The 14996-nt window shown below is 42.4% G+C and overlaps 2 protein-coding genes across 7 annotated transcripts in view; one reads left to right on the forward strand and one right to left on the reverse strand.

The window, feature by feature from the left end:
• Positions 1-226: 226 nt before the first annotated feature.
• On the forward strand, positions 227-4152 carry isl2a (ISL LIM homeobox 2a). Of its 2 annotated transcripts, none has more exons than XM_052060443.1 (6): positions 227-504; positions 760-949; positions 1056-1315; positions 1519-1805; positions 2703-2870; positions 3711-4152. In XM_052060443.1, exons 1-6 carry the CDS (start codon positions 447-449, stop codon positions 3825-3827), a joined length of 1080 nt encoding a protein of 359 aa, XP_051916403.1. In that variant the 5' UTR covers positions 227-446; the 3' UTR covers positions 3828-4152. The 2 variants fall into 2 exon arrangements, with proteins under 2 accessions (XP_051916403.1, XP_051916404.1); XM_052060444.1 differs by having other exon boundaries at positions 1170-1315.
• Positions 4153-6646: 2494 nt separating this feature from the next.
• scaper (S-phase cyclin A-associated protein in the ER) overlaps positions 6647-14996 on the reverse strand; it is a 47574-nt gene continuing 39224 nt past the window's right edge. For all 5 annotated transcript variants that reach the window (XM_052060426.1, XM_052060429.1, XM_052060428.1 and 2 more), the window contains 3 exons: positions 8898-9089; positions 7486-7534; positions 6647-7194 (listed from right to left, as the gene is read on the reverse strand). In XM_052060426.1, the coding sequence (XP_051916386.1) occupies positions 7094-7194; positions 7486-7534; positions 8898-9089 (342 nt within the window). In that variant the 3' untranslated portion in view covers positions 6647-7093. The remainder of the gene's footprint in view (positions 7195-7485; positions 7535-8897; positions 9090-14996) is intronic.

Genomic DNA, 14996 nt, shown 5'->3' on the forward strand with positions numbered 1-14996 from the left:
CCTAAAAATATTAATTACCACCAGTCCTAAAAACTAATACAAATCCACGTTTTATATATATTTTTCACTTCTTCAGATTAAAAAAAGCTCAAAATAGCAATAAATAAATAAATAAATAAATAAATAGATAAGTTAAGGGAATGAAAAACAGTAACAATCATTTTGAGCCAAACTAAATATCACACATGTAATAAGAACATGCACCTGGCAGCTCTGGAATTCCTTTAAAAAAACTCTAAGTCGTTACCCCGTCATGTCTGACAAGGTTAAATAAAAGTGCTTCCAGGAGGGTAGCATTTTCATGCTGGCCCCCCTTCTCTGTGTACGCACAGGTCCCATGTCTGCGACGTCACAGGTTGGGGGAGCTTTGTTTTGTGCCCTCCTCTCTTGCGGCCAACACAAGTTGAAGGATCCAGCCAGGGGACGGGACGCTCTCTTCCTCCCGTATGGTGGACATCCTGTTCCATCCCTCTTTCTTGGATGATATGGGGGATCTTTCCAAAAGTAAGACTTGCAGTCTTGTCTTTTTGTCATGCGGACTGATTTTTTTTTCTTGTTCTTGAAGAAGCGTCTCAAAATCTGCAACTGTAAATGAATCCGAAATTGTTACGATTTGCACTAGGTGATTTTGTTTTTTAACCATGATGAGTCATTTAATTAATTCTGGAGACGTTCCTCCAAAGTGATGAAACTGAGATGATGCTGTGTGGCTCATGAATGGATGCATATTATATCAATCCACGTATCACCTCCGTGCAGAGAAATCAGGAATTGCAATGTGCGTGGGCTGCGGGAGCCCGATACAAGACCAGTACATCATGAGGGTGTCCCCGGACCTGGAGTGGCACGCAGCCTGCCTCAAGTGCGCGGAGTGCAGCCAGTACCTGGACGAGAGCTGCACTTGCTTCGTCCGAGAAGGAAAGACTTATTGTAAAAGAGATTATGTCAGGTAAGGATTTGATCTTCTTCTTTTCTTTATGCACCTGTAAGCTCGATGCGTGTTTGGCTGCTTCCAAAAATATAAACTTGACTGATATAGGTGACGTCATTTTTAGGTTATTTGGGATAAAATGTGCAAAATGCAAGACGGGCTTCTGCAGCAGTGACTTGGTGATGAGAGCCCGGCAAAGTGTGTATCACATGGAGTGTTTTCGGTGCTCCGTGTGCAGTCGACACCTCCTGCCCGGGGACGAGTTTTCGGTGCGGGATGACGAGCTACTGTGTCGAGCCGACCATGCACTGTTGCTGGATAGAACCTCCGCCGATAGCCCGCTGAGCCCCGGGAACATTCACTCCAGACCCCCGCACATCTCTGGTATTATTATTATTATTATTATTATTATTATTATTATTATTATATTCGTTAACATGCACAACACTGCAGCTTTACACGTCGGTTGGTAAAATTATAAAACGTAACTTGCTTGAAAAAGGTCACCATTTAATTTTGATAGTTCGATATCATATTTTTCCCCGTGTGTCGCCTGCTTTTTGTTGATTTAATTTTTCTTCCTTCAGACCCAGTCTCCGTTCGGCACCCACCTCATCACCGGAACCACGTTCACAAGCAGTCCGAGAAGACCACCCGGGTCCGGACGGTGCTGAACGAGAAGCAGCTCCACACGTTGCGGACTTGCTACAACGCCAACCCGAGGCCTGACGCCCTGATGAAGGAGCAGCTGGTGGAGATGACCGGCCTGAGCCCCAGAGTGATCCGGGTCTGGTTCCAGAACAAACGCTGCAAAGACAAGAAGAAGTCCATTCTGATGAAGCAGCTGCAGCAGCAGCAACACTGCGACAAAACGGTCAGTTTGCCGATTTTAATTTGAGTTTAAATGAATGCGGTTTGGAATTAACATTTTGGGCTGCCTATCGAAAAAAAATGCCATCGTCAAAAAATGGCCCGTGCAACAACGTTTCATACGGAAATGTATATTTTTTATCTGACTTTGACCAACCAGATGCAACCTTAAATGCATCGCCAACCAAAAGGTGAACAGTATGTATGGGGCATTAGTAAAACTAAATAACATTAAAAATGCACACCTATTTAAAAAAACTAAGTCATTGCATTTAATTATCAGAGCATACTTTGAGCCTGCTTATTTTGCCTGCATAAAAAAAAATATTTTTTTACATCACAATAACAATGTCATTTCGTTTGGTACATGTTAAATATCCAATATTGATGTCGCAGTGTTCAACACTGATGTCACATTATCACGGTTTTCCAATATCGTGCAGCCCTCGCGCGTATTGATTTCAGCTTGAAACAAGAACGAGCATCTAAATGAACCAATATTTAAATATTAATTCTTTAGTTCAGGAAAACAACGTGATGAATAATATTTGAAATGGATTAAATGAGTAAAAAGACTTGCCTTTTCATCGATTAAAAAGTCTCATTTTCCCCTTATATATTAGTGTTTGTTGTTTTTCACAATTTAGTGTGAGTGTGCTGTACCATTTGAATTTCTCCTCTGGGTATCTATACTGAATTTTCTTATGCATATTATTTTATTTACTGTACTGTATCTGAGCACATCCCAGGTTGTCATTAAAATATGCTGTCCGGTTAAATATAATTTTAACTATCCTAACGTCAACACAAAAATGACATTCGATTATTTTTATTACAGGCTACAAATGGTATATTTTAGGAGCTTCTTCACGGACTTGTGAACGTACATTATTGCATGTAGAACCTGCAGGGCCTGACAGGAACGCCGCTGGTGGCAGGCAGTCCCATCCGCCACGACAGCACTGTGCAGGGAAACTCCGTGGAGGTGCAAACCTACCAACCACCATGGAAGAGCCTCAGTGACTTCGCCCTGCAGAGCGACCTGGACCAGCCCACCTTCCAACAACTGGTGAGAAACACAACGGGGAGAGCACACCACGTGCACGCACGGAGACACTTTATTAGGTACACCGATGCCATCCAGGACAGAGCGGGTTGACAGCGTCATAGAGGTAATAATTAACCAGAGCTTTTTGCCGGGGACCAACATTTGATAACCTCCTGCAAACTACAGCGATATGCATATCGTCAATTGCGCGCATTTGAATAAAAATTGAGCAGCATGTTAATAAGATTTTATCCAATGCACGAAGTCGCTAATAAAATAGGAGAAACAGCCTATAGTGCTTTTGTACATAACTACAAACTATAACCAAAAGAATGAAGAAATTGTTATGTAAATGCCTTTTTTTGCCATTTTCAATAAGGATTTCTATAATCTTGTGTCATTCGCATGTGGCCAATATAACCAAAATAATAAAAACAGCACCTTAAGCATTAAAGTCACTGCATACTATGACGATAGACACTCAGCAGTCACGAAAACGTTATTTGTGTAATTATATACAAAATAATGACAATAATATATAATAAAGAGGGCTGGACCTGAATATACGATTATTCATTATGTAAATCAGGCAGGCAATACATAGATACATAGATAGGCTCGTGCAACTTAAATACAATTTTTTAAAGTTATGCATTAAAATAACTGTCTACAACTACTGTAAAATATCAAGAGTACTGATATTTATTTGAATGTTTATTGATTCTGAAAATAAGCACACCTTGATGTAGTCTATGACTTTATGATATTTTCCCTTTTATTATTCGTTAGCTAATCAAAGTAAATAATCTTTAGCGTGATATTTTAAAAGGGAAAAACTAATACAACGACCTGTTGTTTCAGATGTCTTTTTCCGAGTCGGGCTCGTTGGGGAACTCTTCGGCCAGTGACGTCACCTCACTGTCGTCTCAGCTTCCGGATACGCCGAACAGCATGGTACCGAGTCCGGTGGACACGTGAGGAGCTCGGTCACGGGACGCCAAATACACAATTAAAGACTTCATCGAGAACAAAACAATCATAAAATGCTGCTGCTGGATTTACTCAAGAGGATACTCAACCATCCCTACTTTTTGGGGGTACTCAAGGGCACTACGGAAGCGGATACGCCTTATGGGACTCGAACGTGTGGACAAACATTAATCAGAGTATCTCAGAGGAAGCCAGTATACAACAAGGTGTGGATGTGCACGGCGTCGCTCTGTTATCTGCGCGGAGAAATAAGTTATTATTATTTATTGTTATTACCACAATCTTACCAATAAAACGATGGTCCAAGTCATTGTTTATTTGCATGTTAATTTGTCTATTCAGCTTGGTGAATACTTCAAATAACGAGTAATAGCCTAATGCAATTTACAGTTTCTGGCATTTGTCAAATTAGACGGACTAACTGCTTCAGTGCTATACAAGAAGACAAACCCAAAAACCTTCAAAGTAATGAAATCGTAAAAAATATTTAATAGAGGCCTCGGAACAAGTTGGTTATCAAATACAAATGTATTGGTGAAAATAAGTAAAAACTAAATAGGTAAAAAAGGATTCCATTTTTATTCTTACATAAATTAGGATTTTTAAAAAAGTACCTTATGTTTAAAAAAATCACCTTATGTCCTTGAAATTCTTTTGTCTTGATTCCAAATGGCGTCAGTCCAGACAGACGACAGTCTTATCTGCATCTGGCATCACCTGCCAAGGGTCCACTAACAGGGGCCGCAACATACGAGGTCGATGGGGGGGGGGGGGGGGGGGGGGGTGCTAGTTTAAGGAGGGGGGGGGGTCCTCCACACCGCTCGAGGAGGTATCTTGGCGTGTCCTGAGTTTATTTTCCTTCCAGTAGGAATGCCGCACGGCAAATAGCCGCTGGACAAGAGGGAGCAAGCGGGTCAAGCCGGGCTTGACACAAGACACCTTCACAATTTGTTTGGGAGGATCCGCTTTTATCAGTGCCAGGAAACGGACACTCGTTGAGGGGTCGGCGCACGTAAAGATCAGCTTGTAGTGAACGGTGATGCAACTTGTAAAGAAAAAGGCTTGAGGACATGATTGTATACACATTAAATGGGGAAATCCATTCCCCCAAGTATTATTTCCAATTTAATGAGTTAGATTTTCCAACGTGTACATTTGGGTCTTACCTCACAAGTGGAGAAGTGAAGCAAGAAAACAACTGCAGTTGTATCCAAATTGTCAATTTCTGTGCAAAATACCATCTGCAGCTGTAATACAGCTGTAAATCAGGGGTCCCCAACCTTTTTTGCCCCACGGACCGGTTTATGTCAGACAATATTTTCAGGTACCGGCATTTAAGATGTGGCGGGTTAATACAACAAAATAATATGGTATGAGCTGCATGAAAGCTGTGGTGTTTTCGAAATATAATAATAACCACAAGGAGCGTCTAATCTGGCCGCAACACCGATTGCTATGGCAATGTTTAATGCCTTCAAAATACGATACAACGCAAATTCGAAGTGCATGAAAATGACAACTCACCACAGACCCGAGCTTTATTTTCTGCAACTAGACGGTCCCATCTCGGGGTAATAGGAGACAATGACACATTAAGTGTGTGGTTTATGTCCAGTCTACTTTGTAATTTTGTTTTAGTCGCCGTTGCTGCAGAAACCCCCCACCTCACACAGGTAGGATGTCGGAAATAGCAACAGTGCTATTGTGGCGATCTCAAAGTATTCAGCCATAACTTTAATCCAGTTGTCTCGATCGTACTTTTTAAGGCCGCCGTCATTTGCGATCTCCAGCAGTTATTTAAACAAATTTTGCGACCTCAAGCGTTGTTTTTAGCGTAATCGGTCACGTGACGGAGAAGCGTGGCTTGACGTGTCAAGCGTGACACAGATGGATGTAACGGAGAATCCGATAATTTTTCAAAATAAAACATCTTTCGTATTCCGAAATAAATAAACGGAATTAAGGCACGTTCTTTCTGTGCGGCCTGGTACCAATTGCCCTGCGGACCGGTACCAGTCCGCGGACCGGCGGTTGGGGACCGCTGCTGTAACTGATCTACAAAAGCACATTTTAATTAGAGATGAATGTTCCCCAAACATAATTTTGATGCTGATAAAAAACTGCAAATTTTCTTTATAACACAACAGGTTTAAGATATTTTTAACACGTTTGTTTTCTCGTTTCCCCCTTGAAATATATTTATTATATTATATATATATGTATATATAACATATATATATATATATGTGTTATTCATTTCATTCATCTTCCAAGCAGCTTGATCCTCACTAGGGTCGCGAGGGGTGCTGGAGCCTATCCCAGCTGTCTTCGGGCAGTAGGCGGGGGACACAAGTTATCGGTTGCCAGCCGATCGTAGTGAACAACCATTCACACTCACACCTAGGGACAATTTAGAGCGTTCAATCAGCCTGCCACGCTTGTTTTTGAAATGTGGGAGGAAACCGGAGCACCCGGAGAAAACCCACGCAGGCCCGGGGAGAACATGCAAACTCCACACAGGGAGGCCGGAGCTGGAATCGAACCCGGTACCTCTGCACTGTGAAGTCGACGTGCTAACCACTGGACTACCGGGCCGCCTATATGTGTTATTGTTACAATATTATTATTTTGTGCCTGGTGTGGTAGAGAGAAAAACGAGGGCAGATTTGGAATCGGGGTGTCACATAAATATAGAAAAGTTTACTTTCATAATTATTGACAAATTGTAAAACAGTGTTCATTTAACTCAAACCACAATGTTTTGACAGACTGATCAAATTTATGGTGAGCGAAACAAACAACGGCAATTGAGCAAAATGAACTTTTATTACATACATGAATAGAAACTATAATGGTATAAATATTTAACCTGTGCGTTGACAGTAATCTAGGATTAAATTAGCGTTTTGCCTTCTTAAGGAAGAAACCGAAAAAGGTGCCAGTCAGAAAAAAAAACATTGCGAACGCGTTTGGAAGTAGTGGATGTCATGACTGGCATAAGATGAGTACAAAATAGGACAAATGTAATAAATAAATAAATGTACGTTTCCAGAACAGAAACAAACTTTTGTTGCTCTTAAACAAACAAGCTATTTGGTGCAAATTCCTCATGCACATCAGTCTGCTTTCGCAGCAGGTGCAGCAACACAGAACAAGGATTTCACATTTTTTTTCTTAACATTTGAAAGTTTTTTTTGTCAGATCAGCTTCAGGTCAGAGAGTCGATGGTGCTTTTCTTTAAGGTTGGCAGTCTGTCACTCGTCCTGCTTTTTGAGGAAAAACTGCAGCGCCGAGTCCCACTGGTCTCGAGGGAAGCGGTTGGGCAACTCGCAGTAATCCAACTGCTCAAGTGATGCTGCATGTGGGAGACATGCACACAAATAATGTACCGGAGTGGGTGATACACTGTTCACAAGCGAACCCTCCCGGGGGTCCTCGCTTTACGATGGCAACGACATAACGAGGAAAAAGGCGGTACGGTGTGCTTCGTTTCCGTCGTGCTTAGCTTTTTCATTGATTGTTTCACGTTTGTGACACTGAAGTATTTTTCATATCAACTGTAATTATGACTCCAATAGTGGGTTCGCCATGCCATCAGAAAAGAACTGTCGAATGAAGTCAAAAGTGTTGCCTGTGTGACACTTACCATTCAGCTTTGTTTTACTGTCGTATTGTTTCTCATTTGAAGAACAATCCTGTAGGTTAATGCAAAAGTCAACATTAGCAATGATTTGTGCAATTTACAAGAATCTACTTTTTTCCAAGTGGAATTCACAGTGGCACATGAAGCTAAATACAGACAAATATATCGGGACAGACTTCATCACTTAATTAATCACAGAGTCTTCCCTTAAATCTTTTTTGATCTGAATGAAGACAGGCAACAGATATATAATTCCAACATTATGGAGACAATTTGGTCAAAAATTTGTCAATAATTACAGATCAAGTGTGGACTGATCCATATGACGGGAGTAGTGCTGAACACAAAAAAACAAACAAAAAAAACTGCAACACATTTTGCAGTCAATATTGTGATTATGATGTAAAATACGATTGATCATATTTAAGGTTCTCATCCCACATATTTTTTGACAAACAACAAATTCATCTGTATTACAATAAACAATAGCAGATTATCATACTGGACATTAAAAAAAGGAAACAAATTGATCCAGTTTGGACAAAGGTGTTTTCTACGCGATAGTGATGATTTAGACAAGACCTATAAATAATTTATGGTGTCCAATTACATCCAATCTCTGTTGCCGAAAAGTGCAGGCGCAATCAGGAAATGGGACAATCAAACACAATGCCACAAGCTTTTCAAAATCTCCTCCACTCTTATTTGCACCAGTTCTCTGTAGGCGTTTGGCCTCTCCGTTGACAACCACAGCATATTTTTTTTGTGGTTCAATAAAAGTGATGCAATATAACGCACGTGAAGCCTCAAAACCTGATTCAAGGTCACACTTTCCCGTTGCAGCGCGGAGTAGATATGCGGCGACGCGTTGCCTACTGTAATCAGTTGAGCGATAGTCAATTTCAGCTGCGTTTGGCTCTACCATGAGCTAACCACCAGGTGTCCCAAGATTTTTGTCTGCATAGTAAGTAGCCATAATCCACCCAGTGTTTCCTCTGAGGAATTCTCCCCCCCTCCACCCCCGAATGCGACAATGAGACGGCATGCATTGTGGCTTTGTTTGAAAGCAATAACAATAGTTTGTCTCCTGGTGAATGGCGGGGCAAACCGTCGTCCAAACAGCGGTGCTTGGCCGAGTGTTGGCAGAGGAAGATAAAGGAGACAAGGTGTTTACTGGGAGTCCAAGCAGCAGCGGCAGCCGAAATCCACTGGCTGAGGAAGCCATTCGTCTTGGTGAAAAGCGCCTCTTTGTTACACATTGACCAGAGCTCACGTGAAGCGGCTTTTAAGACAAGCACTGGCGTGGAGCACCTCTTTAAAAAGGCTGAGGGTTGCTTTTTTAAATTTATTTTTAATGGCACTCGAGGTTACTCGCAGCAAGTCATCAAATCTTTCCCAAAAATTGTGAGTTTTACCTGAATGAAAGTGGCGAGCAGGACGCAGCTCATCTCTTGCTGCAGGATGACCTTGTTGGGTCCGTTGTTGTAGCACGCCGAAATGAGAGAGGGGAAGAGCACGCGGATGAGGCGAGGGTGGCTGAAATATTGGAACGGCAGCTGGCACAGTTTCTGCAGCACGCTGGGCTGGCGGCCAGATTGCACGATCACCTGCAACACACGCGCGGGGGGTGAGGGAAGTAAACAAGTACAAAAGCTCTCCAAGTGAATTTGTCAGGTATCTCTACTTTGAGTATTTATTTTTTCTGACGACTTTATACTCTGCTCCCAATTTGAAAACCAATATTTTTATGAATGACCTAAATAGGCAGAGGTATGGTCAACTGCGATGAACATCTTGATTGCATTCTCAGAAAAAAACCATAGCAGAATTTACAAGTTGAGTTCCCCATGTTCTCACTTTTTCCGTTCTTTCGTAAATCTTTTTTTTGTTTCTTAACTGCATCTTTGAACGCCCCTGCCATCTGCCGGTTTTAAAAATCCAATGTGGGCCTTGAGCCAAAAGCTTGCCCAGCCCTGATGTAAATAAATGCTTTTAGTGTCCATTTTAAAAGAATGTTCCCGATTTTACAAGATGCTTTTTTGGAGGAGGGGGTGGAGGAACGTACGCAGACAATTGTGGGGTGGCTGGGTAGAGGTTGATGGTGGAGGTCAGGCAGGGCAAAAAACCCAGACTGACAGAACACAATGCAGTGGCATTATACAGGTGTGGGGGCCAATTTGAGGCGCAACGTTCGGTCACCGTGTCATAAATTCCCTTCTGATTTACAAGACTGGAAAAAAATATGCTGTTCCTTTGATAGTGCGTGGCCAGTTTGAGCAGAAGCATAAACAAAGTGCTAATTCATCACATTTATCGGCTCAAGGTGAAGCGCCTCAGGGCTTGCCCTCTGCGGACACATTCAAAGAGACAAAGAACAGCCTTTTCCTTATCGCCGCTTGTTTACAGAAGCAGCGGCAGGACGTGTCAATACCCCAAAAGGTGTCATAACAAGTGTCCCGTCTGATACGAGGAGCGCGTCACAGTTGACGGTGCCTATTGTCAACTTGGGAAGTTCGGTTTATGTCATAAGGTACGGTTCCATCCAGAACATTTGGCCAAGGGCAGTGTGTTTAGGAATTCATGTGTAATAAAAATGTAGACTTTTAGCTTCAATGAAAAAAAAATACCATATAGTAGGTAATTTTTTAAAGGCTTGATTTTTGCAAAAATGGCTGCAGAAATGTAGGCTATTGTATATGGAATCCAAGTCTACCTGGTTTGGTGTGTACAGGGCTATAGAATGGACACGAGAAGTGCGGCGTACTATGAAAAGGTTCAATCCCAACTTCTCTAATTCAATAAAACGTTTTCACCAAGGAATGTACGACCCACTGGTCAAATTCATCCACTAATGGTGGGGAAAAAAAGCTTTCGGGTGTGTTCAGAAGCAGTGCCGCATATTTTTAGTGTGTGTATTTTTGCTGTATTTGTGATACTTTTCACTCAATCTGAAATTGCAAGCTGGAACGCCGCCCAAAGGCAAATTGGCAACATTAGAGGGAGCTCAGCTCCACGGCCAAGCGTGAGGCCCATGCTCAAAGCAGGGCAAAGTGAAATGAAAACTTGAAAGGTGAATGACCCCCCCGGGGACATAGAAACCGACTAAAAATGTGTGTGAAGTTGCATACAATTTTGGAGTTCGAACCGCCATCCTGCATCAGGCTTTAGCTTTGTGGTCTTCTCCAAATATCACGGTTGTGGGTTCAATCCTCAGTCCCCCGTGACTGTTTGAATATGCTTGGCAAAGACACCGAACACTCCTGATGATGCATCATAAGGAAGTACATCAGGTGATCATGTTTACAGCCACTGCATTTGAGAAAACCGAAGGTAGAAAAGTATCCGTACGATCATCAAGGCCTCAGCTCAAATCAAATCAGTGAAAATAAAGGATTGAAAATGTCTAGCTTGACTCTACTAACAAGGAATTTAAGAGAAACACAATATTGTTGGTCCAATAGAATTACTGTGCACGTCACTGTTAATGTTCTGCCACAATTATAAAGAAAGTAAAAAAAAAAAAAAAAAGAAATGTTGATCAAGAAGGTACCGTAGTTAGCAGCTGTCTGCGAGAAAACGCTAAGCTTTTTTTTGGTTGCGTTTTGGTCTTATTTTTGTGATATGGTGTTTGGTTGTCCTTCATTTGGACTGTTTTCAGCATTTTGGCCACAACGTTTGTCGAAGGAGAAAAAATTTGTGTTTGATGCTTTCGCCTTCTCGGCAGCACGCGTGTACCAGCACCGATTTTGATGGGGAGGAATGTCGGTGCTATTCGGGTGTCGCCGCTTGATAGTCTCGGGGCACTTGTGTTTTTGGTGCCTGTAATGGGCAGCCTTTTTTTACAGCCCCGTTTTGTATAGCGGAGACGTCGGCGCTGTAGGACAGTCCGCCTTGGTGTGGCTAGCTGGATGGCTGCTGGAGCTGAGGTGGTAGAGAGAGGAACGTCAGTTGGAGCACGGATCGAAGGTAGGGTTATTTTGGTTTTAGATTTTAGGGTTGCTAAAATCTTTTCACACTTGCGTGACAAGAATGCAAATAAGGGAAAAGCGCAAATAGACACCCATCACCATCACATTATGTCTTGATAATTGGTAACCAATATTAAAACTGAACGTTTTATAGTTTTCCTAACAGTGGTGAACTCGTTATGAGGGTGACAGTTTTATTTTCGAGGGGAATCCACTGTGAATCAGATACAGTACTAAACTTTGACGTTCCTTTTCCCATCTGACTCCAAGTAGCCGCAGAGTGAAGCCTGACATTATCTGGCACAGGTGAAAACGCTGACTGTGGGGAAACGCCCCCCAGCCCCAAACTAAACGGCTTTGCTGCTCTGAGACCTGGCATTTTTAAAACAGTGTTGCTTTTTATGACGCTTCCATAACATAACATCCTCACTGTGCACAATGACAACAAAGAGTGTGTTAAAGTTAACGTTCTGGAACGCACACAGACTTCTTGGGGGAAGAAGTGGAAACTACCGGTAAGTTAAACATGTACACTGCAACTGCAATCACCATCTGCCAAATCAATTCTATGAACAGCGTCAATCAAAATTTAAAACGTCTATCAAACTATTGCGCTTTCATTGTTGAGATATACTGGACTTTGTGCCCTGCTGTGTGGATGCATCAATGAGCGGCCATGTCTATGTTGCATGCGCACGGTCTCTGGAATATGATGAGCAGTTTGTGAAATCACAAAAAAAAAAAAAAAAAAGGAAGAATATCTTTATCCATCATCAATGTGTCTGGACAGCCTCCTATCAACCCCACAGGAACAAGAGCCGTATATGTAATGCGTAGCGGAATACTGATAAGATGACAGAGCATCGCCACAAAAAAAAAAAACAACAAAAAAACCCCAACAATAACAAACAAAGCCAAGTTGGCCAAATAACGGTTTACGACCGTTTATCCAGACACGCGTCAGCTCCTATATAAACTCCCTTTAGATAAGAGAATTCCAGCAATGCAGACATTGACATAGACACTCCAACTTGACTTTAGGGTTAATTGTCAGCTGTCTGGAAGAAAGAAAAAAAAAGCCCACTGAGCCATGTGTTTACTCAATAAAACGAATAACTATCTTGGAGGGCGCTGCCACACCATTCCAGATCACCCTGATGATAATCCCACTGTGGAATGATGCTGATGACAGTCTTTGAGTTCAGACAAACCTAACATCCGCTCTCCAAAAGGTTTGCAGGGGTACAAATGTCCTCAGCTTGAGTAAGATGGTTGGATCTACATTTAGCCTTGAAGAGGAGTGTAAAAGTCACAGACTGGGTGAACAATCACGCACTTCCCTGCCAGTCGGTAGAGAGAGAGAGTATCTGTCTGCGTCTGAATGCCTCTTGTTTACTCTGCCGGGTGATGGAGAGAGTAACATTCCCTGTCGCTGGCTCCCTACGGTCTGGGCGAGTTGCATTTACCCCGCGGGCAGCGACGGTTTGCTTGTCTCGGCAGTAATGTGTCACTGAAGGGAGCATTTCAACATCAGGTTAACGGGAATCGCAGGCCTAAAGATCATGCTCAGGCCTGGAGGGCTGAGGAAACGCCCTCTGAGGCAACTGGGACAAGAGGGATGACCCCACAGATGAAGCTCAGCTGGAGATGTGTGTGTGTGGGATACTGAGCAAAAAGAAGATCTGCAGCTCATGAGATTCTTGCTCGTATTCGCAGACCTTTGGAAACGCGGGCAAAGAGAAAATCGGCAAGATAAACATCTAATGTCATTTCATTCATAAATCCTTTAATGCTACCTGAAATGAACTCTGTGTTCATGTGTGGTCATTTTTCCATGTGCGCCGGTAAACAAACAAAAAAAGTTTTCTTAAGATTTACACACAAAGCAAGCAACCTGGTATCAAGTGGTTTAACATGTCAACAGCTTCCAATGACAGTTCCGCCAGTTCAAAGATTCCGCAGCTCATCATAGTGAAAGAGTCACAAATGAATCACGATAGGAGATTACGTGTGCATATTTCTACACGGGACAAGACGAAGTACAGTTTTAATCGTCAGGAATTGTATAATATTTTTGGCTCCGCCTTGATCTGTAAGCTTTCCTTGGACGTGCCTTGCAGACAATGAAACATATGGCGACATGGCTCTGTGGCCCTTATGAGCAAGCCTACATATGTTTGCGCCCGCAATGGCTTTTTGTCTGACAAAGTGAATTATTCATGCCCCTTGAGCAAAGGGGTGGGGGGTGCATCAGGACGTATGCTTCAAAGTTCTGCTTTTTATGAGCAGCTTCATTTCTAGAGCACACATATAAACAAAAGGCGGTGCGCCGACATTGAATAAGTAGCGACGGCGACCGCACGGGTCTCAGCTTTTGTGCTGTGCCAGTGCTTGCATTAGCCGGAGAAAATCTCAGCCTCAAGCTGCCCTCAATATTCTCCTAGACGTCATCCATCTCGGTGCGGAACTCAATGGACGTGTTCCCACAACGGGAACACTGGCAATGCTCATCCCCGTTTGCGAGCCGTGTCGGAAATTGGGAACTAAACGACCTAAAGTCCAAAGATTCAAATAAGTTATTCGTTCTCATAAGCTTTTCACAGAGATCATACATTAACCATATTACTGTATACCAAATTAGAAACATGCATTTTTCTTTAGCGAAGAGGGTCAGGCATTGCTGCGTGGTTTAACGACTTTATGTGCGCACAGAGACAAATAACCTGTCAGTCACATTATTTAATTATAGCGCCTCATTTGACGATTCAATATGAAATGCAAATTGGCTCTCAGACTCCGTACATTAAAATAATTAAAAGGTATAAGATCACAGGAAAGCCTGAGTGTTGTACAGTGTTGGGGGATTGCTTTAATTCCAAGTGAAAGATCTGGCTAATTAGAATCAGTAATCATCCTATAAATTGCTAGCTGGACATCAATGAAGTGTCAGAGGTTAGAGGCTGCTGTCTGCGAGAGTCAGATTTAACGCAATCAGAGGGCAGCCAAGTGTAGCTGATCAGGAGGCGGGTAGACGGGCCATGCATGACAGCCAATTACACAGCAGCCAGATCTGCCGGTGCACATCGCTGTCTCGTAAGTGGATTGAAAGCGGAGTTATGTATGCTGTCTGGGCCACGACAGGAGTGAGTGGGATGGATGGGTTCTCTCGGTGGGGCAGCAGGCAACACACATGCCACAGGTAAGGTGCATTGAAATGAGTCTGAAAACAGGTGCTTTTGGTAACAGGTAAAATATATCTACTTGCTTGAGGAATACTACATAATCAGTCATCCAATTATAGCCAAGCAATGAGCCAGTTAATCTGTAATAATAAGTTAAAAAGAAAAAAAAGAAAATGCTTTAAGGCAAATAAAAATCATCTCTTAGTTACATATATTTTACAAATTGTTGTCTTCTAATACCAGCCAGTAACATATTTCAAGTGAATGATTGAAAATAAATTACCGGTAGCCACCACTTACAAAGCACACAAATACGTCCAATAAAAATTTCCATGGTCATTTGTCTTATTAAAGCCTCTATCTT

Source organism: Hippocampus zosterae, chromosome 3, assembly GCF_025434085.1.
Source record: "Hippocampus zosterae strain Florida chromosome 3, ASM2543408v3, whole genome shotgun sequence".
In the NCBI taxonomy this organism is placed as follows: Eukaryota; Metazoa; Chordata; class Actinopteri; order Syngnathiformes; family Syngnathidae; genus Hippocampus; species Hippocampus zosterae.

Coding starts and splice junctions, on each gene's coding strand:
- isl2a (XM_052060443.1), top strand. CDS start 447: ATGGTGGACATCCTGTTCCATCCCTCTTTCTTGGATGATATGGGGGAT. Junction 505..759: donor TATGGGGGATCTTTCCAAAA/GTAAGACTTGCA, acceptor ACCTCCGTGCAG/AGAAATCAGGAATTGCAATG. Junction 2,871..3,710: donor AGCCCACCTTCCAACAACTG/GTGAGAAACACA, acceptor CTGTTGTTTCAG/ATGTCTTTTTCCGAGTCGGG.